Here is a 24,329-nt window from a genome sequence, read left to right as displayed (position 1 = left end):
GCTGTTCAATTTTACTGGAAGAAAGTGAATTTCAGCACATTGCAGCAACAGTAAGTAATGATGTGGAAAATAAACTAAAACTGACCAAAACATTTTCACACTAATATGAACATTTTATGGCTTCAACACTTTCTACACTGTTTGAATTTCAGTTTGACAGAAATGTTTGAAGAAATGTTCAGTAAAGCTGCTCCGAGTCAGCCTCCATGATAAAGCAGGACAGATAACAACATGGATACTAAAAGTCTTAAAATTAAAATAAGATATTTTTATCTGCCTCAAACCTACAAAAACTGAATTTAGAATATGACTTTAGGAAATTTAGTTTAGTATTTGTGCAGAAACTTACTTCCAATATCCAGTCTGGTTCCTCCACCAAACGTCCACCACAGTGATACAAAGTCATTGAACCGCCGTACAAAAACCTCTCAGTGTAAAGAGACACGGCTCTCTGACTCTGACAGACTGAACTAAACCTACGAGCCCTCAGCATGCAGTTCTACCATTAAAGCATGAAACAACACAATCAATCAAAACAATGATTCGTCAACTGTCTCAATGTTCATTTTGTTACAATGACTTTTTGATTGATTTCTGTTTCTGAAGTGAACTTTGTCTCTGACAGAAAATTATTCATTGAGCAACTGAACACTAGTTTTTTCCTACAGTGTTGAATATAATTCATGATAATAATAAAACAGCCAAAATAAAAAAATGCATTTGACTTACTTCCAACATCCAGTCTGGTTCCTCCACCAAAAGTCCACCACAGTGATACAAAGTCATTGAGCCGCCGTACAAAAACCTCTCAGTGTAGAAGAGACACGGCTCTCTGACTCTGACACAAACAACCTCCCCAAAAATAGTTTGTCATTGTAGAATATTGTCAATTTAAAAAACACAGAGCCACCGGTTTATAGATTGTATATTTTTATTTCATACACACATATTTTAAAGGGAACTTAGATAAATTCTCCCTCAAAATTAATTTAAAGAAAAACGTCTTTAAAAATCCTCCACAAGCACAGAGCCAACATCCTACAAAACTGGTGGTCAATAACTTCTAATCAATAGAATGATGAATTGACTGATCCTGAAGTCCCTGTTGGGGTCAGTGGGAGCATTTCCATAGAGAGCCACTTTGCATCAGCAGCACCATGCTCCACTGCTCTGGGAGAGTTTATAGTCCTGAGAGTTGAACACTGGATGACTGACAGCCGTCCTTCACAACAACAGAAGCCACAGAAATCCTCCTCATCACAAACATGACTCTGACCTCCGTCCTCATCTGGACTCTCCTCTGCTGCTGCTTCACAGGTAAAGTCCAGAGCATCAGACTCCTCTCCTCTACCAACATCCGTCCCTCTGAAATGAAGCCGACTAAACCGTGACGCTGCTTTATGTTTCTGTCTCTGTGCCCTCAGAGTCCAGAGGTCAGTACACAGCGACTCAGCCTGGAGCAGTGAGCTCTGCTGTGGGAGGCTCCGTCACCATCAGCTGTAAGACCAGTCGGGATGTTTATAGCGATGATCTCTCCTGGTACCAACAGAGAGATGGAGAAACTCCAAAATTGCTTATTCACGATGCTAGCACTCGAGCATCAGGGATTCCAGGTCGTTTTACAGGCAGTGGATCAAACTCTGACTTCACTCTGACCATCAGTGGAGTCCAGACTGAAGATGCAGCAGTTTATTACTGTATGGGGTTCTTCTATGTGAACAGTCAGTATTCGTTCACACAGTGAAAAAGCGTCGTACAAAAACCTCCCTCAGTCAGACTGAACAGAAACTGAACTGACTGCTGCAGCTGGAAGCTGCTGCAGAGACTGATACACTTCACTGAGTCACTCACACAAAACTGACTTGGCCTTCATTGTAGAGCAATAAAATGATGCTCTGATAGTTTTTAAACACAAACACCTCTATTTCCACAAGACTTTTCTTAATGAAGCACTTACATCTTCTTTTTCTTTGTAAGCAACCAAAGCCTCATATCTGGCACTTTTTTTAGACCAAATCACAGCCGTGCTTTTGAATCAAAGACAGGACACCATGTGGCACAGACTCCTGTACGACTGCTGTAAAATGGCCTCCTTTCATCCTTTCACATCAGCACCTTCCTGCTGTAGGACACCACAGCTAAACAGAGACACTGTTAGGCTGCACTGACTCAGCTTTCAGAGGTGACGTCTACATAATAAAATACTACTGATCTGACCCTGAGATAAACCCACTCACTGTAGATTTAATGGATGGATTGTAATTATTAAGGCAGCAACATTTCAGCCTTTATTCTTTTATTAACAAACATGGGCACAGCTGATCAATAGTTCTCCTTTCTCTTCTACATACAGAGACCATCATCCTCTGTCATTAAGCCTTGTGTTCAATCAGTAACTCTTGCATTTAAATATTACTGGCATTAAAATCTCACTTTATGCTGATGATACTCTGCTTTTTATTTATCACTAACTTTCTATCACTATCACATACAAATGAAGTCCCAACAACAAATGCATCATCAGGAGCAGATTTCAGTGATATGAAGTCATTTGTTGGTTTTCCATTAAAATACTTGAAAAATGAAAAATGCCAATAACACAGAGCCAACGGTTTATAGACTGTATATTTTTATTTCATACACATATTTTAAAGGGAACTGAGATTCATTTTTCTATAAACAAAAACGTCTTTAAAAATCCTCCACAAGCACAGAGCCAACACCCTACAAAACTGGTGTTAAATAACTTCTAATCAATAGACTGATGAATTGACTGATCTTGAGGTCCCTGTTGGGGTCAAAGCATTTCCATAGAGAGCCACTTTGCATCAGCAGCACCATGCTCCACTGCTCTGGGAGAGTTTATAGTCCTGAGAGTTGAACACTGGATGACTGACAGCCGTCCTTCACAACAACAGAAGCCACAGAAATCCTCCTCATCACAAACATGACTCTGACCTCCGTCCTCATCTGGACTCTCCTCTGCTGCTGCTTCACAGGTAAAGTCCAGAGCATCAGACTCCTCTCCTCCATCAACATCCGTCCCTCTGAAATGAAGCCGACTACACCGTGATGCTGCTTTATGTTTCTGTCTCTGTGCCCTCAGAGTCCAGAGGTCAGTACACAGTGACTCAGCCTGGAGCAGTGAGCTCTGCTGTGGGAGGCTCCGTCACCATCAGCTGTAAGACCAGTCACACGGTAGATGAGGGGAATGATATCTCCTGGTACCAACAGAGAGATGGAGAAACTCCTAAACTGCTCATTTACAATGCTAACAGTCGAGCATCAGGAACTCCAGATCGTTTTACAGGCAGTGGATCAAACTCTGACTTCACTCTGACCATCAGTGGAGTCCAGACTGAAGATGCAGCAGTTTATTACTGTATGGGGGAATTCTATGTGAACAGTCAGTATTCGTTCACACAGTGAAAAAGCGTCGTACAAAAACCTCCCTCAGTCAGACTGAACAGAAACTGAACTGACTGCTGCAGCTGGAAGCTGCTGCAGAGACTGATACACTTCACTGAGTCACTCACACAAAACTGACTTGGCCTTCATTGTAGAGCAATAAAATGATGCTCTAATCGCTTTTAAACACGAACACCTCTATTTCCACAAGACTTTTCTTAATGAAGCGCTTACATCTTCTTTTTCTTTGTAAGCAACTCATAGCCTCATATCTGGCACTTTTTTTTAGATAAACCATGGATAAAGCCACTCACTGTAGATTTAATGGATGGATTGTAATTATTAAGGCAGCAACACTTCAGCTTTTATTCTTTTATTAACAAACATGGGCACAGCTGATCAATAGTTCTCCTTTCTCTTCTACATACAGAGACCATCATCCTCTCTGTCATTAAGCCTTGTGTTCAATCATAAAATCTTTCATTTAAATATTACTGACATTAAAATCTCACTTTATGCTGATGATACTCTGCTTTTTATTTATCACCAACTTTCTATCACTATCACATACAAATGAAGTCCCAACAACAAATGCATCATCAGGAGCAGATTTCAGTGATATGAAGTCATTTGTTGGTTTTCCATTAAAATACTTGAAAAATGAAAAATGCCAATAACACAGAGCCAACGGTTTATAGACTGTATATTTTTATTTCATACACATATTTTAAAGGGAACTGAGATTCATTTTTCTATAAACAAAAACGTCTTTAAAAATCCTCCACAAGCACAGAGCCAACACCCTACAAAACTGGTGTTAAATAACTTCTAATCAATAGACTGATGAATTGACTGATCTTGAGGTCCCTGTTGGGGTCAAAGCATTTCCATAGAGAGCCACTTTGCATCAGCAGCACCATGCTCCACTGCTCTGGGAGAGTTTATAGTCCTGAGAGTTGAACACTGGATGACTGACAGCCGTCCTTCACAACAACAGAAGCCACAGAAATCCTCCTCATCACAAACATGACTCTGACCTCCGTCCTCATCTGGACTCTCCTCTGCTGCTGCTTCACAGGTAAAGTCCAGAGCATCAGACTCCTCTCCTCCATCAACATCCGTCCCTCTGAAATGAAGCCGACTACACCGTGATGCTGCTTTATGTTTCTGTCTCTGTGCCCTCAGAGTCCAGAGGTCAGTACACAGTGACTCAGCCTGGAGCAGTGAGCTCTGCTGTGGGAGGCTCCGTCACCATCAGCTGTAAGACCAGTCACACGGTAGATGAGGGGAATGATATCTCCTGGTACCAACAGAGAGATGGAGAAACTCCTAAACTGCTCATTTACAATGCTAACAGTCGAGCATCAGGAACTCCAGATCGTTTTACAGGCAGTGGATCAAACTCTGACTTCACTCTGACCATCAGTGGAGTCCAGACTGAAGATGCAGCAGTTTATTACTGTATGGGGGAATTCTATGTGAACAGTCAGTATTCGTTCACACAGTGAAAAAGCGTCGTACAAAAACCTCCCTCAGTCAGACTGAACAGAAACTGAACTGACTGCTGCAGCTGGAAGCTGCTGCAGAGACTGATACACTTCACTGAGTCACTCACACAAAACTGACTTGGCCTTCATTGTAGAGCAATAAAATGATGCTCTAATCGCTTTTAAACACGAACACCTCTATTTCCACAAGACTTTTCTTAATGAAGCGCTTACATCTTCTTTTTCTTTGTAAGCAACTCATAGCCTCATATCTGGCACTTTTTTTTAGATAAACCATGGATAAAGCCACTCACTGTAGATTTAATGGATGGATTGTAATTATTAAGGCAGCAACACTTCAGCTTTTATTCTTTTATTAACAAACATGGGCACAGCTGATCAATAGTTCTCCTTTCTCTTCTACATACAGAGACCATCATCCTCTCTGTCATTAAGCCTTGTGTTCAATCATAAAATCTTTCATTTAAATATTACTGACATTAAAATCTCACTTTATGCTGATGATACTCTGCTTTTTATTTATCACCAACTTTCTATCACTATCACATACAAATGAAGTCCCAACAACAAATGCATCATCAGGAGCAGATTTCAGTGATATGAAGTCATTTGTTGGTTTTCCATTGAAATACTTTAATCATTATGAGGATTGTTACCAATTTTCAATCGTAACAAACAAACCTGCAACAACTACGAAGTATCAAGAAGTGACTAGAAAGATTGTGGTCTTGTGCTTAATTCTAACAAATGTTCCTAATATGAAACATACGGCAAAGAAAAAGATCCATCACTGTCATGAATGGAAACCAATGTTTTATGAGACTTTTATTGTTTTGAATGATCAACTGTATCAGTCAACAATAAAGCAAGTGAGAATTATACTGAAGCATTTACAGAGAGAAAAAAGACAGTGGATCAGAGGTCAGACTGAGAGCAGTAGCAGAGTAAAACCAGAGCAGAGTCTCAGTGGGTCAGCTCAGGACTGGGGACACTGGTTCCTCATCAGTGTCTCTGAGACTTTAGACTGGGAGCCCTGGGTGGCCTCACAGGTCACAGAGCCCACCTTCTTCCACTGGTCAGCAGGGAGCCTCAGGGTGCTGCTCCAGCTGTAGCGGCCGTCCTTCTCCAGCACCCCGGGGCTCCTGCTCTCCTCCCAGCTGAAGCTGCTGCTGCCGTCCACCTTCCAGGCCAGACTCCAGCCTGAGGGGAAGCCCTTGTTGGCCAAACACATGAGCGTAGCCTTCCCCTTCTCCAGCTCCTCACCGGAGGGGGGCAGCACCGTCAGGGTGGGACGGACATCACCTAGGAGACACCAATCAGATTAGAGGACGGGGACCACACAGCTGTCAATCAACCACCAGACACTTGGACACCTTCACTGTGAGAGAGCTGATTTTGTCCTTTAAGGAGTTTCTGTCAGGTGCTTTTTCTGCTCCACCAGTCACTCACTCACTCACACATTGTTTCACTTCCCTTTATGAAGCCTCTCATGCACATCAGCACAGAGAGAATCATCATCCAGAAAAGACCTGAAACACCTCAAACTACACTGCAGATAAAATGTCAACGTTGGACCTCATTTTAAACCATTGCCATCAAAATCATTTAAAACCTTGATTATAAATGACTTTAAAGTATTTAGTGGAAACATGAAAGATACAGAAAATGACCGGACTACAGTCAAACGTTCTTCATGTGGATTTCAGTCATCATCACCAAACTGAACAGATTTTCACCATTTGAAACAATATATGACACAACGAAGGGATCAGAGATTTTGCACATTATCAGATACCCGTCTTTATCTTCATGCTGTTCAATTTTACTGGAAGAAAGTGAATTTCAGCACATTGCAGCAACAGTAAGTAATGATGTGGAAGATAAACTAAAACTGACCAAAACATTTTCACACTAATATGAACATTTTATGGCTTCAACACTTTCTACACTGTTTGAATTTCAGTTTGACAGGAATGTTTGAAGAAATGTTCAGTAAAGCTGCTCCGAGTCAGCCTCCATGATAAAGCAGGACAGATCACAACATGGATACTAAAAGTCTTAAAATTAAAACAAGATATTTTTATCTGCCTCAAACCTACAAAAACTGAATTTAGAATACGACTTTAGGAAATTTAGTTTAGTATTTGTGCAGAAACTTACTTCCAACATCCAGTCTGGTTCCTCCACCAAAAGTCCACCACAGTGATACAAAGTCATTGAACCGCCGTACAAAAACCTCTCAGTGTAAAGAGACACGGCTCTCTGACTTTGTCTGAACTAAACCTACAAACACGCAAAACATGCGGCTTGACCATGAAGGTTGGAGATAATGATTTACCTCCAGGCTTAATGTTTTAAATTCACTGGAACGAGTTTTTATAAATCTCTCTGCCAACATTAACTTTGTCTCCAAGCACAAAATATTTGAACAAAAATAATCATCATTATGGAAAACCAACTATTCATGGTGATTATGAAGGGAATGAAAAGAACAATAACTCCTGAAATAAAACGAATCCCAAGCATTTGACTTACTTTGAGTAACATCCAGTCTGGTTCCTCCACCAAACGTCCACCACAGTGATACAAAGTCATTGAGCCGCCGTACAAAAACCTCTCAGTGTAAAGAGACACGGCTCTCTGACTCTGACAGACTGAACTAAACCTACAAGCCCTCAGCATGCAGTTCTACCATTAAAGCATGAAACAACACAATCAATCAAAACAATGATTCATCAACTGTCTCAATATTCTTTTTGTTACAATGACTTTTTGATTGATTTCTGTTTCTGAAGTGAACTTTGTCTCTGACAGAAAATTATTCATTGAGCAACTGAACACTAGTTTTTTCCTACAGTGTTGAATATAATTCATGATAATAATAAAACAGCCAAAATAAAAAATGCATTTGACTTACTTCCAACATCCAGTCTGGTTCCTCCACCAAAAGTCCACCACAGTGATACAAAGTCATTGAGCCGCCGTACAAAAACCTCTCAGTGTAGAAGAGACACGGCTCTCTGACTCTGACACAAACAACCTCCCCAAAAATAGTTTGTCATTGTAGAATATTGTCAATTTAAAAAACACAGAGCCACCGGTTTATAGATTGTATATTTTTATTTCATACACACATATTTTAAAGAGAACTTAGATACATTTTCTCTCAAAATTAATTTGAACAAAAATGTCTTTAAAAATCCTCCACAAGCACAGAGCCAACATCCTACAAAACTGGTGTTCAATAACTTCTAATCAATAGACTGATGAATTGACTGATCCTGAAGTCCCTGTTGGGGTCAGTGGGAGCATTTCCATAGAGAGCCACTTTGCATCAGCAGCACCATGCTCCACTGCTCTGGGAGAGTTTATAGTCCTGAGAGTTGAACACTGGATGACTGACAGCCGTCCTTCACAACAACAGAAGCCACAGAAATCCTCCTCATCACAAACATGACTCTGACCTCCGTCCTCATCTGGACTCTCCTCTGCTGCTGCTTCACAGGTAAAGTCCAGAGCATCAGACTCCTCTCCTCTACCAACATCCGTCCCTCTGAAATGAAGCCGACTAAACCGTGACGCTGCTTTATGTTTCTGTCTCTGTGTCCTCAGAGTCCAGAGGTCAGGCCACAGTGACTCAGCCTGGAGCAGTGAGCTCTGCTGTGGGAGGCTCCGTCACCATCAGCTGTAAGACCAGTCGGGATGTTAATGGGGACTATTTATCCTGGTACCAACAGAGAGATGGAGAAACTCCTAAACTGCTTATTCACGATGCTAGCACTCGAGAATCAGGGATTCCAGGTCGTTTTACAGGCAGTGGATCAAACTCTGACTTCACTCTGACCATCAGTGGAGTCCAGACTGAAGATGCAGCAGTTTATTACTGTATGGGGGAATTCTATGTGAACAGTCAGTATTCGTTCACACAGTGAAAAAGCGTCGTACAAAAACCTCCCTCAGTCAGACTGAACAGAAACTGAACTGACTGCTGCAGCTGGAAGCTCCTGCAGAGACTGATACACTTCACTGAGTCACTCACACACACACACTCACACACACACACACACACACACACACACACACACACTTTCATCAAGCAGAGTGAACATTTCACCACTGCTGCTTTAACACCAGTAAACGTGAATCAAAACAAGATCAATGACAGAAAATCTTTGTGCAAATTAAATTAGTTCCTCCATCACAGTTTATCACCATCCATTCACATCACATTATTATCCCATGTTCTTATCTGATCTGCCAATCAATCAAAAGGTGTCAACCTGGGACAGTCTAGGTCATGACCTTTGATCCCAGCCTCATCCTGGGCCACAGCGATCTCAACTGTAACCTGTTCAAGGAAAACATGAAGACACTGATCAGCATCAGCTTCACCATCAATGCTGGCCCAGAGAAACACCTGTCCACCTCTCCAGTCACAAGATGTTACTTTAGATGTATGAACCCATAGTAAGCAAAGAAAAGACAGATATCAAGTGGAATCATAAAAAGAAAAAAGACGTCAGTGATGCACCAAAGAATTTACAACAACACATTTTATTTTACATTCAACACAAAAACCCAACAAATACACTGAGACTGAAAGTTCATTTTCCACCTTTGAAACAACAAAACGATATCTGCACAACATCCATCTACTAGCTGTTGTGGAGCTTTCAGTCACATCACATGATCTTCCCCGGCAGATGGATCACCTAGTTGTCATTTAGTTGATCACATTCCCGCTCATCTGAACCATCATGGGACTCCATCTGCTGAGGAAAATCATGCGCTTTGGCCCAAAGCTCCAGAGCAGCTACTGAATGGACCTTGTGGAGAAAAGGTGACGACTGTAGAATCTGAACTTTTCAGTCAACATGGAGGAGAAGTGCAGCATGAAGACCTTCAGGAAACTCACATTACTGCTCACAGCTGTTAGCACATGGACTGGAGGCAAAGAATGTGTCCAGCTGTGACTGATGAGGACTTCAGTGTTTTCTGGTTCTGCCCAAATGTCCAAAACTTCTGGTTGGACTCTGTCCAGCACGCTGTGTGAGATCCTCGGCCTCAGCATCCCCTCATGACTCATCACCACTTTACTTGGTCAAACCTCCGTATGAAAACACCTAAAGCTGTCAAATCATTATTGATATGAATCTAACTAGTCATTGTGGAAAAAGACCGTGTTAACAGACTGGACAGAGAGAACAAACCTGTCCATGAACCACTGGATCGGTTTAGCACCACACTTTTCATTCTCCTCTACATGTAAATATGCTAATCTGCTCTGAGCTCTGAGGGGAAACTCCATGATATGTTGAGGACGGCTACAGTTCACTGACTCTGTGTGTTTGCATGTGTGTCCTGCCTCTCTGCTCCCGGCCGTTAAGAGACCAGTGTTGATCGGTGGCTGTTCAGACCTTTCAGAGACGCTGACACGCCGGCAGCACGATGATGATGTCACTGACTCTACTGCTGGCCACCCTGGGGCTCCTTGTTCAGGGTGAGACTCTCTTCTGGAAACTTTGCTTCAGGGTGCAGCCAGGTTCACCACAATGATGCTCTGCTATGATGGAGAATCACTGAAACAAGCAGCATTGACCTTCTTCCATCTGTTCTCCATGTTAAACATTTGATTCTCTTCTGTTTGGATGTTGATCATCTTCCTCCAGGCTGGATTTGTCTCAATAACCCTTCTCCTCTTTTTCATGTTTTCCAGATTCATCAGCAGAAATTATTGTGACTCAGTCTCCTGAATCTCAGTCTGCTGTTCCAGGACAGACTGTCTCTATCAGATGTAAATCCAGTACAAATATAGGTGACGACATTGACTGGTACCTTCAGAAAGCTGGTGAAGCTCCTAAACTCCTGATTTATGACACTACAGAACGTCAGTCAGGAGTTTCTGACCGTTTTAGTGCAACAGCCCATCAGACCGACTTCACTCTGACCATCAGCAGAGTCCAGACTGAAGATGCAGGAGTTTATTACTGTCAGCAGCATAACAGCTTCCCGCTCACACAGTGATACAACGCCGTACAAAAACCTCCCTCAGCTAAAGAGGAACTGATCTCACAGAGAAGCTGCAGAGAAACACAGACACTAAAGAAGTTTGACAGACAGTGACGTCCTTTATGACAGAATACTGCCAGGAAACACTATTTAAAGTAAAGTACGTTAAAATGGTCATTTTACTGGAACAGGCTGTTAAATAATATATTTAAAGTCTGATCAAACTACATCTGTTGTAGCTGAGTTGAAATGTAGATGAGTTAATACAGGCAGCAACATTGAAATACTTTAATCATTATGAGGATTGTTACTAATTTTCAGTCGTAACAAACAAACCTGCAACAACTACGAAGTATCAAGAAGTGACTAGAAAAACTGTGGCCTCATGCTTAATTCTAACAAATGTTCCTAATATGAAACATACAGCAAAGAAAAAGATCCATCACTGTCATGAATGGAAACCAATGTTTTATGAGACTTTTATTGTTTTGAATGATCAACTGTATCAGTCAACAATAAAGCAAGTGAGAATTATACTGAAGCATTTACAGAGAGAAAAAAGACAGTGTATCAGAGGTCAGACTGAGAGCAGTAGCAGAGTAAAACCAGAGCAGAGTCCCAGTGGGTCAGCTCAGGACTGGGGACACTGGTTCCTCATCAGTGTCTCTGAGACTGGAGACTGGGAGCCCTGGGTGGCCTCACAGGTCACAGAGCCCACCTTCTTCCACTGGTCAGCAGGGAGCCTCAGGGTGCTGCTCCAGCTGTAGCGGCCGTCCTTCTCCAGCACCCCGGGGCTCCTGCTCTCCTCCCAGCTGAAGCTGCTGCTGCCGTCCACCTTCCAGGCCAGACTCCAGCCTGAGGGGAAGCCCTTGTTGGCCAGACACATGAGCGTGGCCTTCCCCTTCTCCAGCTCCTCACCGGAGGGGGGCAGCACCGTCAGGGTGGGACGGACATCACCTAGGAGACACCAATCAGATTAGAGGACGGGGACCACACAGCTGTCAATCAACCACAGGACACTTGGACACCTTCACTGTGAGAGAGCTGGTTTTGTCCTTTAAGGAGTTTCTGTCAGGTGGTTTTTCTGCTCCACCAGTCACTCACTCACTCACACATTGTTTCACTTCCCTTTATGAAGCCTCTCATGCACATCAGCACGGAGAGAATCATCATCCAGAAAAGACCCGAAACACCTCAAACTACACTGCAGATAAAATGTCAAAGTTGGACCTCATTTTAAACCTTTGCCAACAAAATCACCTCAAACCTTGATTATAAATGACTTTAAAGTATTTAGTGGAAACATGAAAGATACAGAAAATGACCGGACTACAGTCAAACGTTCTTCATGTGGATTTCAGTCATCATCACCAAACTGAACAGATTTTCACCATTTGAAACAATTTATGACACAACGAAGGGATCAGAGATTTTGCACATTATCAGATACCCGTCTTTATCTTCATGCTGTTCAATTTTACTGGAAGAAAGTGAATTTCAGCACATTGCAGCAACAGTAAGTAATGATTTGGAAGATAAACTAAAACTGACCAAAACATTTTCACACTAATATGAACATTTTATGGCTTCAACACTTTCTACACTGTTTGAATTTCAGTTTGACAGGAATGTTTGAAGAAATGTTCAGTAAAGCTGCTCCGAGTCAGCCTCCATGATAAAGCAGGACAGATCACAACATGGATACTAAAAGTCTTAAAATTAAAACAAGATATTTTTATCTGCCTCAAACCTACAAAAACTGAATTTAGAATATGACTTTAGGAAATTTAGTTTAGTATTTGTGCAGAAACTTACTTCCAACATCCAGTCTGGTTCCTCCACCGAACGTCCACCACAGTGATACAAAGTCATTGAACCGCCGTACAAAAACCTCTCAGTGTAAAGAGACACGGCTCTCTGACTTTGTCTGAACTAAACCTACAAACACGCAAAACATGCGGCTTGACCATGAAGGTTGGAGATAATGATTTACCTCCAGGCTTAATGTTTTAAATTCACTGGAACAAGCTTTTATAAATCTCTCTGTCGACATTAACTTTGTCTCCAAGCACAAAATATTTCAACAAAAATAATCATCATTATGGAAAACCAACTATTCATGGTGATTATGAAGGGAATGAAAAGAACAATAACTCCTGAAATAAAACGAATCCCAAGCATTTGACTTACTTCCAATATCCAGTCTGGTTCCTCCACCGAACGTGTACCACAGTGATACAAAGTCATTGAGCCGCCGTACAAAAACCTCTCAGTGTAAAGAGACACGGCTCTCTGACTCTGACAGACTGAACTAAACCTACAAGCCCTCAGCATGCAGTTCTACCATTAAAGCATGAAACAACACAATCAATCAAAACAATGATTCATCAACTGTCTCAATATTCTTTTTGTTACAACGACTTTTTGATTGATTTCTGTTTCTGAAGTGAACTTTGTCTCTGACAGAAAATTATTCATTGAGCAACTGAACACCAGTTTTTTCCTACAGTGTTGAATATAATTCATGATAATAATAAAACAGCCAAAATAAAAAAATGCATTTGACTTACCTCCAATATCCAGTCTGGTTCCTCCACCAAAAGTCCACCACAGTGATACAAAGTCATTGAGCCGCCGTACAAAAACCTCTCAGTGTAGAAGAGACACGGCTCTCTGACTCTGACACAAACAACCTCCCCAAAAATAGTTTGTCATTGTAGAATATTGTCAATTTAAAAAACACAGAGCCACCGGTTTATAGATTGTATATTTTTATTTCATACACACATATTTTAAAGGGAACTTAGATGCATTTTCTATGAACAAAAATGGCTTTAAAAATCCTCCACAAACACAGAGCCAACATCCTACAAAACTGGTGTTCAATAACTTCTAATCAATAGACTGATGAATTGACTGATCCTGAAGTCCCTGTTGGGGTCAGTGGGAGCATTTCCATAGAGAGCCACTTTGCATCAGCAGCACCATGCTCCACTGCTCTGGGAGAGTTTATAGTCCTGAGAGTTGAACACTGGATGACTGACAGCCGTCCTTCACAACAACAGAAGCCACAGAAATCCTCCTCATTACAAACATGACTCTGACCTCCGTCCTCATCTGGACTCTCCTCTGCTGCTGCTTCACAGGTAAAGTCCAGAGCATCAGACTCCTCTCCTCTACCAACATCCGTCCCTCTGAAATGAAGCCGACTAAACCGTGACGCTGCTTTATGTTTCTGTCTCTGTGCCCTCAGAGTCCAGAGGTCAGTACACAGCGACTCAGCCTGGAGCAGTGAGCTCTGCTGTGGGAGGCTCCGTCACCATCAGCTGTAAGACCAGTCGGGATGTTTATAGTGGGAGCTATTTACACTGGTACCAACAGAGAGATGGAGAAACTCCAAAATTGCTCATATATGCTGCTAGCACTCGAGAATCAGGGATTCCAGATCGTGTTACAGGCAGTGGATCAAACTCTGACTTCACTCTGACCATCAGTGGAGTCCAGACTGAAGATGCAGCAGTTTATTACTGTCTGGGGAATTTCTATGTGAACAGTCAGAATTCGTTCACACAGTGAAAAAGCGTCGTACAAAAACCTCCCTCAGTCAGACTGAACAGAAACTGAACTGACTGCTGCAGCTGGAAGCTTCTGCAGAGACTGATACACTTCACTGAGTCAATCACACACACACACACACACACACACACACACACACACTTTCATCAAGCAGAGTGAACATTTCACCACTGCTGCTTTAACACCAGTAAACATGAATCAAAACAAGATCAATGACAGAAAATCTTTGTGCAAATTAAATTAGTTCCTCCATCACAGTTTATCACCATCCATTCACATCACATTATTATCCCATGTTCTTATCTGATCTGCCAATCAATCAAAAGGTGTCAACCTGGGACAGTCTAGGTCATGACCTTTGATCCCAGCCTCATCCTGGGCCACAGCGATCTCAACTGTAACCTGTTCAAGGAAAACATGAAGACACTGATCAGCATCAGCTTCACCATCAATGCTGGCCCAGAGAAACACCTGTCCACCTCTCCAGTCACAAGATGTTACTTTAGATGTATGAACCCATAGTAAGCAAAGAAACGACTCCACCCGCTGCAGAGAGACACGTGGAGGAAATTTAGAGACCCGGACAGTTTGGATGAAAGCGCTGCTCGGTGTTTCACTTCCTCCTCTGAGCTCAGTAACCATGGCAACAGGCAGGCATCACTGCTGGACCGTGAGGTCTCAGTACTAAAGTTAAAAAGTTAAACTGTTTAGTCACCAAGCTACGTCTGAGTTTGGACATGAAAAGATGATGAAATAACCTGGTCTGATAAAATGTCAGGTGTTCTTTGTTTCACAATACCTTAATGGTTTCTTCTAAACTACAGAAAAGACCAACAAGATCTGTTTGTTTTACTCGTTTAAAGTGAACCTTGTTGGATTACATGTAAAAAGTCATCAAATCAAACCCGCTCACACAGCTCGGTGGTTAAATGTGACGGTAATGTTTTAAGATGTTCATTTGTGACACACAGTGTGTGAAAGATTCAAATCTTTGAGAAACATCAGGTGAAACCTCTGAGACAAGTTTATCTGAAAACTGTTAAAGTTTGATTTTCAGTTCAGCAAAATGTTTAAGTGAAGAGTTCAGTCGGTTTGAGGACATAATGTGACTCATTCAAGAATCACTATAATTATATTAATTTATAGTTAACAGCAGAAAAATTTATTTCTACTGAAACATAAACAAAGTCACAAAAACTCGTCTCTGATTTCAACATTTCCTCAAAGAATCACAGACTTTAATCTGATGTGTTTTTCTCTAGTAACAGAATAAGATAAGACACATTTAGAAAATAAAGTTGTCTTGAAGAATAAAGTTAAATTCGTTCACAATTTATATTTAAAACTAATCAATACTCTGATAAACCGATTGATCCATTGATAAACAGCATCATCAGAGTAATCCATGTCCCTGTCGGGGTCAGTGGGAGCATTTCCATAGAGGGCCACTTTGCATCAGCAGCACCATGCTCCACTGCTCTGGGAGAGTTTATAGTCCTGAGAGTTGAGCACTGGATGACTGACAGCCGTCCTTCACAACAACAGAAGCCACAGAAATCCTCCTCATCACAAACATGACTCTGACCTCCGTCCTCATCTGGACTCTCCTCTGCTGCTGCTTCACAGGTAAAGTCCAGAGCATCAGACTCCTCTCCTCCATCAACATCCGTCCCTCTGAAATGAAGCCGACTAAACCGTGACGCTGCTTTATGTTTCTGTCTCTGTGCCCTCAGAGTCCAGAGGTCAGTACACAGCGACTCAGCCTGGAGCAGTGAGCTCTGCTGTGGGAGGCTCCGTCACCATCAGCTGTAAGACCAGTCGGGATGTTAGTGGGAACTATTTATCCTGGTACCAACAGAGAGATGGAGAAACTCCTAAACTGCTCATTTACATTATTAGCACTCGAGCATCAGGGATTCCAGGTCGTTTTACAGGCAGTGGATCAAACTCTGACTTCACTCTGACCATCAGTGGAGTCCAGACTGAAGATGCAGCAGTTTATTACTGTATGGGGGAATTCTATGTGAACAGTCAGTATTCGTTCACACAGTGAAAAAGCGTCGTACAAAAACCTCCCTCAGTCAGACTGAACAGAAACTGAACTGACTGCTGCAGCTGGAAGCTGCTGCAGAGACTGATACACTTCACTGAGTCACTCACACAAAACTGACTTGGCCTTCATTGTAGAGCAATAAAATGATGCTCTGATAGTTTTTAAACACAAATACCTCTATTTCCACAAGACTTTTCTTAATGAAGCGCTTACACCTTCTTTTTCTTTGTAAGCAACTCATAGCCTCATATCTGGCACTTTTTTTTAGATAAACCATGGATAAAGCCACTCACTGTAGATTTAATGGATGGATTGTAATTATTAAGGCAGCGACACTTCAGCTTTTATCATTTAATTAACAAACATGGGCACAGCTGATCAATAGTTCTCCTTTCTCTTCTACATACAGAGACCATCATCCTCTCTGTCATTAAGCCTTGTGTTCAATCATTAACTCTTTCATTTAAATATTACTGACATTAAAATCTCACTTTATGCTGATGATACTCTGCTTTTTATTTATCACCAACTTTCTATCACTATTACATACAAATGAAGTCCCAACAACAAATGCATCATCAGGAGCAGATTTCAGTGATATGAAGTCATTTGTTGGTTTTCCATTGAAATATTTTAATCATTATAAGGATTGTTACCAATTTTCAGTCGTAACAAACAAACCTGCAACAACTACGAAGTATCAAGAAGTGACTAGAAAGATTGTGGTCTTGTGCTTAATTCTAACAAATGTTCCTAAAATGAAACATACAGCAAAGAAAAAGATCCATCACTGTCATGAATGGAAACCAATGTTTTATGAGACTTTTATTGTTTTGAATGATCAACTGTATCAGTCAACAATAAAGCAAGTGAGAATTATACTGAAGCATTTACAGAGAGAAAAAAGACTATCAGAGGTCAGACTGAGAGCAGTAGCAGAGTAAAACCAGAGCAGAGTCCCAGTGGGTCAGCTCAGGACTGGGGACACTGGTTCCTCATCAGTGTCTCTGAGACTTTAGACTGGGAGCCCTGGGTGGCCTCACAGGTCACAGAGCCCACCTTCTTCCACTGGTCAGCAGGGAGCCTCAGGGTGCTGCTCCAGCTGTAGCGGCCGTCCTTCTCCAGCACCCCGGGGCTCCTGCTCTCCTCCCAGCTGAAGCTGCTGCTGCCGTCCACCTTCCAGGCCAGACTCCAGCCTGAGGGGAAGCCCTTGTTGGCCAGACACATGAGCGTGGCCTTCCCCTTCTCCAGCTCCTCACCGGAGGGGGGCAGCACCGTCAGGGTGGGACGGACATCACCTAGGAGACACCAATCAGATTAGAGGACGGGGACCACACAGCTGTCAATCAACCACCACACACTTGGACACCTTCACTGTGAGAGAGCTGATTTTGTCCTTTAAGGAGTTTCTGTCAGGTGGTTTTTCTGCTCCACCAGTTACTCACTCACTCACACATTGTTTCACTTCCCTTTATGAAGCCTCTCATGCACATCAGCACAGAGAGAATCATCATCCAGAAAAGACCTGAAACACCTCAAACTACACTGCAGATAAAATGTCAACGTTGGACCTCATTTTAAACCTTTGCCATCAAAATCATTTAAAACCTTGATTATAAATGACTTTAAAGTATTTAGTGGAAACATGAAAGATACAGAAAATGACCGGACTACAGTCAAACGTTCTTCATGTGGATTTCAGTCATCATCACCAAACTGAACAGATTTTCACCATTTGAAACAATATATGACACAACGAAGGGATCAGAGATTTTGCACATTATCAGATACCCGTCTTTATCTTCATGCTGTTCAATTTTACTGGAAGAAAGTGAATTTCAGCACATTGCAGCAACAGTAAGTAATGATGTGGAAGATAAACTAAAACTGACCAAAACATTTTCACACTAATATGAACATTTTATGGCTTCAACACTTTCTACACTGTTTGAATTTCAGTTTGACAGGAATGTTTGAAGAAATGTTCAGTAAAGCTGCTCCGAGTCAGCCTCCATGATAAAGCAGGACAGATCACAACATGGATACTAAAAGTCTTAAAATTAAAACAAGATATTTTTATCTGCCTCAAAAGTACAAAAACTGAATTTAGAATACGACTTTAGGAAATTTAGTTTAGTATTTGTGCAGAAACTTACTTCCAACATCCAGTCTGGTTCCTCCACCAAAAGTCCACCACAGTGATACAAAGTCATTGAGCCGCTGTACAAAAACCTCTCAGTGTAAAGAGACACGGCTCTCTGACTTTGTCTGAACTAAACCTACAAACACGCAAAACATGCGGCTTGACCATGAAGGTTGGAGATAATGATTTACCTCCAGGCTTAATGTTTTAAATTCACTGGAACGAGTTTTTATAAATCTCTCTGCCAACATTAACTTTGTCTCCAAGCACAAAATATTTGAACAAAAATAATCATCATTATGGAAAACCAACTATTCATGGTGATTATGAAGGGAATGAAAAGAACAATAACTCCTGAAATAAAACGAATCCCAAGCATTTGACTTACTTTGAGTAATATCCAGTCTGGTTCCTCCACCGAACGTGTACCACAGTGATACAAAGTCATTGAGCCGCCGTACAAAAACCTCTCAGTGTAAAGAGACACGGCTCTCTGACTCTGACAGACTGAACTAAACCTACAAGCCCTCAGCATGCAGTTCTACCATTAAAGCATGAAACAACACAATCAATCAAAACAATGATTTGTCAACTGACTCAATATTCTTTTTGTTACAACGACTTTTTGATTGATTTCTGTTTCTGAAGTGAACTTTGTCTCTGACAGAAAATTATTCATTGAGCAACTGAACACCAGTTTTTTCCTACAGTGTTGAATATAATTCATAATGATAATAAAACAGCCAAAATAAAAAAATGCATTTGACTTACTTCCAACATCCAGTCTGGTTCCTCCACCAAAAGTCCACCACAGTGATACAAAGTCATTGAGCCGCCGTACAAAAACCTCTCAGTGTAGAAGAGACACGGCTCTCTGACTCTGACACAAACAACCTCCCCAAAAATAGTTTGTCATTGTAGAATATTGTCAGATTAAAAAACACAGAGCCACCGGTTTATAGATTGTATATTTTTATTTCATACACACATATTTTAAAGGGAACTTAGATGCATTTTCTATGAACAAAAATGGTTTTAAAAATCCTCCACAAACACAGAGCCAACATCCTACAAAACTGGTGTTAAATAACTTCTAATCAATAGACTGATGAATTGACTGATCCTGAAGTCCCTGTTGGGGTCAGTGGGAGCATTTCCATAGAGAGCCACTTTGCATCAGCAGCACCATGCTCCACTGCTCTGGGAGAGTTTATAGTCCTGAGAGTTGAACACTGGATGACTGACAGCCGTCCTTCACAACAACAGAAGCCACAGAAATCCTCCTCATCACAAACATGACTCTGACCTCCGTCCTCATCTGGACTCTCCTCTGCTGCTGCTTCACAGGTAAAGTCCAGAGCATCAGACTCCTCTCCTCTACCAACATCCGTCCCTCTGAAATGAAGCCGACTAAACCGTGACGCTGCTTTATGTTTCTGTCTCTGTGCCCTCAGAGTCCAGAGGTCAGTACACAGCGACTCAGCCTGGAGCAGTGAGCTCTGCTGTGGGAGGCTCCGTCACCATCAGCTGTAAGACCAGTCGGGATGTTCATACTTGGAGCAGCAATCACGCCTTAGCCTGGTACCAACAGAGAAATGGAGAAACTCCTAAACTGCTTATTTACCCTGCTAGCACTCGAGCATCAGGAACTCCAGGTCGTTTTACAGGCAGTGGATCAAACTCTGACTTCACTCTGACCATCAGTGGAGTCCAGACTGAAGATGCAGCAGTTTATTACTGTATGGGGTTCTTCTATGTGAACAGTCAGCATTCGTTCACACAGTGAAAAAGCGTCGTACAAAAACCTCCCTCAGTCAGACTGAACAGAAACTGAACTGACTGCTGCAGCTGGAAGCTGCTGCAGAGACTGATACACTTCACTGAGTCACTCACACAAAACTGACTTGGCCTTCATTGTAGAGCAATAAAATGATGCTCTAATAGTTTTTAAACACAAACACCTCTATTTCCACAAGACTTTCCTTAATGAAGCGCTTACATCTTCTTTTTCTTTGTAAGCAACTAAAGCCTCATATCTGGCACTTTTTTAGACCAAATCACAGCCGTGCTTTTGAATCAAAGACAGGACACCATGTGGCACAGACTCCTGTACGACTGCTGTAAAATGGCCTCCTTTCATCCTCTCACATCAGCACCTTCCTGCTGTAGGACACCACAGCTAAACAGAGACACTGTTAGGCTGCACTGACTCAGCTTTCAGAGGTGACGTCTACATAATAAAATACTACTGATCTGACCCTGAGATAAACCCACTCACTGTAGATTTAATGGATGGATTGTAATTATCAAGGCAGCGACATTTCAGCCTTTATTCTTTTATTAACAAACATGGGCACAGCTGATCAATAGTTCTCCTTTCTCTTCTACATACAGAGACCATCATCCTGTCTGTCATTAAGCCTTGTGTTCAATCATTAACTCTTGCATTTAAATATTACTGACATTAAAATCTCACTTTATGCTGATGATACTCTGCTTTTTATTTATCACCAACTTTCTATCACTATCACATACAAATGAAGTCCCAACAACAAATGCATCATCAGGAGCAGATTTCAGTGATATGAAGTCATTTGTTGGTTTTCCATTGAAATATTTTAATCATTATGAGGATTGTTACCAATTTTCAGTCGTAACAAACAAACCTGCAACAACTACGAAGTATCAAGAAGTGACTAGAAAAGTTGTGGCCTCATACTTTATTCTAACAAATGTTCCTAATATGAAACATACGGCAAAGAAAAAGATCCATCACTGTCATGAATGGAAGCCAATGTTTTATGAGACTTTTATTGTTTTGAATGATCAACTGTATCAGTCAACAATAAAGCAAGTGAGAATTATACTGAAGCATTTACAGAGAGAAAAAAGACAGTGTATCAGAGGTCAGACTGAGAGCAGTAGCAGAGTAAAACCAGAGCAGAGTCTCAGTGGGTCAGCTCAGGACTGGGGACACTGGTTCCTCATCAGTGTCTCTGAGACTTTAGACTGGGAGCCCTGGGTGGCCTCACAGGTCACAGAGCCCACCTTCTTCCACTGGTCAGCAGGGAGCCTCAGGGTGCTGCTCCAGCTGTAGCGGCCGTCCTTCTCCAGCACCCCGGGGCTCCTGCTCTCCTCCCAGCTGAAGCTGCTGCTGCCCTCCACCTTCCAGGCCAGACTCCAGCCTGAGGGGAAGCCCTTGTTGGCCAGACACATCAGCGTAGCCTTCCCCTTCTCCAGCTCCTCACCGGAGGGGGGCAGCACCGTCAGGGTGGGACGGACATCACCTAGGAGACACCAATCAGCTTAGAGGACGGGGACCACACAGCTGTCAATCAACCACCACACACTTGGACACCTTCACTGTGAGAGAGCTGATTTTGTCCTTTAAGGAGTTTCTGTCAGGTGGTTTTTCTGCTCCACCAGTCACTCACTCACTCACACATTGTTTCACTTCCCTTCATGAAGCCTCTCATGCACATCAGCACAGAGAGAATCATCATCCAGAAAAGACCTGAAACACCTCAAACTACACTGCAGATAAAATGTCAAAGTTGGACCTCGTTTTAAACCTTTGCCAACAAAATCATTTAAAACCTTTATTATAAATGACTTTAAAGTATTTAGTGGAAACATGAAAGATACAGAAAATGACCGGACTACAGTCAAACGTTCTTCATGTGGATTTCAGTCATCATCACCAAACTGAACAGATTTTCACCATTTGAACCGATTTATGACACAACGAAGGGATCAGAGATTTTGCACATTATCAGATACCCGTCTTTATCTTCATGCTGTTCAATTTTACTGGAAGAAAGTGAATTTCAGCACATTGCAGCAACAGTAAGTAATGATTTGGAAGATAAACTAAAACTGACCAAAACATTTTCACACTAATATGAACATTTTATGGCTTCAACACTTTCTACACTGTTTGAATTTCAGTTTGACAGGAATGTTTGAAGAAATGTTCAGTAAAGCTGCTCCGAGTCAGCCTCCATGATAAAGCAGGACAGATCACAACATGGATACTAAAAGTCTTAAAATTAAAACAAGATATTTTTATCTGCCTCAAACCTACAAAAACTGAATTTAGAATACGACTTTAGGAAATTTAGTTCAGTATTTGTGCAGAAACTTACTTCCAACATCCAGTCTGGTTCCTCCACCGAACGTCCACCACAGTGATACAAAGTCATTGAGCCGCTGTACAAAAACCTCTCAGTGTAAAGAGACACGGCTCTCTGACTTTGTCTGAACTAAACCTACAAACACCATGAAGGTTGGAGATAATGATTTACCTCCAGGCTTAATGTTTTAAATTCACTGGAACAAGTTTTTATAAATCTCTCTGTCGACATTAACTTTGTCTCCAAGCACAAAATATTTCAACAAAAATAATCATCATTATGGAAAACCAACTATTCATGGTGATTATGAAGGGAATGAAAAGAACAATAACTCCTGAAATAAAACGAATCCCAAGCATTTGACTTACTTTGAGTAACATCCAGTCTGGTTCCTCCACCGAACGTCCACCACAGTGATACAAAGTCATTGAGCCGCCGTACAAAAACCTCTCAGTGTAAAGAGACACGGCTCTCTGACTCTGACAGACTGAACTAAACCTACAAGCCCTCAGCATGCAGTTCTACCATTAAAGCATGAAACAACACAATCAATCAAAACAATGATTCATCAACTGACTCAATATTCTTTTTGTTACAATGACTTTTTGATTGATTTCTGTTTCTGAAGTGAACTTTGTCTCTGACAGAAAATTATTCATTGAGCAACTGAACACTAGTTTTTTCCTACAGTGTTGAATATAATTCATGATAATAATAAAACAGCCAAAATAAAAAAATGCATTTGACTTACTTCCAACATCCAGTCTGGTTCCTCCACCAAAAGTCCACCACAGTGATACAAAGTCATTGAGCCGCCGTACAAAAACCTCTCAGTGTAGAAGAGACACGGCTCTCTGACTCTGACACAAACAACCTCCCCAAAAATAGTTTGTCATTGTAGAATATTGTCAGATTAAAAAACACAGAGCCACCGGTTTATAGATTGTATATTTTTATTTCATACACACATATTTTAAAGGGAACTTAGATAAATTTTCCCTCAAAATTAATTTAAACAAAAACGTCTTTAAAAATCCTCCACAAGCACAGAGCCAACATCCTACAAAACTGGTGTTCAATAACTTCTAATCAATAGACTGATGAATTGACTGATCCTGAAGTCCCTGTTGGGGTCAGTGGGAGCATTTCCATAGAGAGCCACTTTGCATCAGCAGCACCATGCTCCACTGCTCTGGGAGAGTTTATAGTCCTGAGAGTTGAACACTGGATGACTGACAGCCGTCCTTCACAACAACAGAAGCCACAGAAATCCTCCTCATCACAAACATGACTCTGACCTCCGTCCTCATCTGGACTCTCCTCTGCTGCTGCTTCACAGGTAAAGTCCAGAGCATCAGACTCCTCTCCTCCATCAACATCCGTCCCTCTGAAATGAAGCCGACTAAACCGTGACGCTGCTTTATGTTTCTGTCTCTGTGCCCTCAGAGTCCAGAGGTCAGTACACAGTGACTCAGCCTGGAGCAGTGAGCTCTGCTGTG

The 24,329-nt window shown here is 41.7% G+C and overlaps 4 gene segments (V, D, J or C); all 4 read right to left on the bottom strand.

The window, feature by feature from the left end:
* Positions 1-5,726: 5,726 nt before the first annotated feature.
* On the bottom strand, positions 5,727-7,842 carry LOC139215793 (Ig kappa-b4 chain C region-like). The segment is given in 3 exon segments: positions 5,727-6,218; positions 7,452-7,530; positions 7,834-7,842. Coding segments are annotated over 3 exon segments (414 nt in total).
* Positions 7,843-11,390: 3,548 nt separating this feature from the next.
* Positions 11,391-11,896, bottom strand: LOC139215602 (Ig kappa-b4 chain C region-like). The segment is given in 1 exon segment: positions 11,391-11,896. A coding segment is annotated over 1 exon segment (255 nt).
* Positions 11,897-17,364: 5,468 nt separating this feature from the next.
* LOC139215792 (Ig kappa-b4 chain C region-like) lies at positions 17,365-19,477 on the bottom strand. The segment is given in 3 exon segments: positions 17,365-17,852; positions 19,086-19,164; positions 19,469-19,477. Coding segments are annotated over 3 exon segments (414 nt in total).
* Positions 19,478-21,478: 2,001 nt separating this feature from the next.
* Positions 21,479-23,247, bottom strand: LOC139216072 (Ig kappa-b4 chain C region-like). The segment is given in 2 exon segments: positions 21,479-21,984; positions 23,199-23,247. A coding segment is annotated over 1 exon segment (255 nt).
* Positions 23,248-24,329: the final 1,082 nt, after the last annotated feature.

Source organism: Pempheris klunzingeri, chromosome 16 (genome assembly GCF_042242105.1).
Source record: "Pempheris klunzingeri isolate RE-2024b chromosome 16, fPemKlu1.hap1, whole genome shotgun sequence".
NCBI classification, from domain to species: Eukaryota; Metazoa; Chordata; class Actinopteri; order Acropomatiformes; family Pempheridae; genus Pempheris; species Pempheris klunzingeri.
Note: the sequence above shows the minus strand (reverse complement) of the source record. Positions and strands in the feature narration are given on the sequence as shown.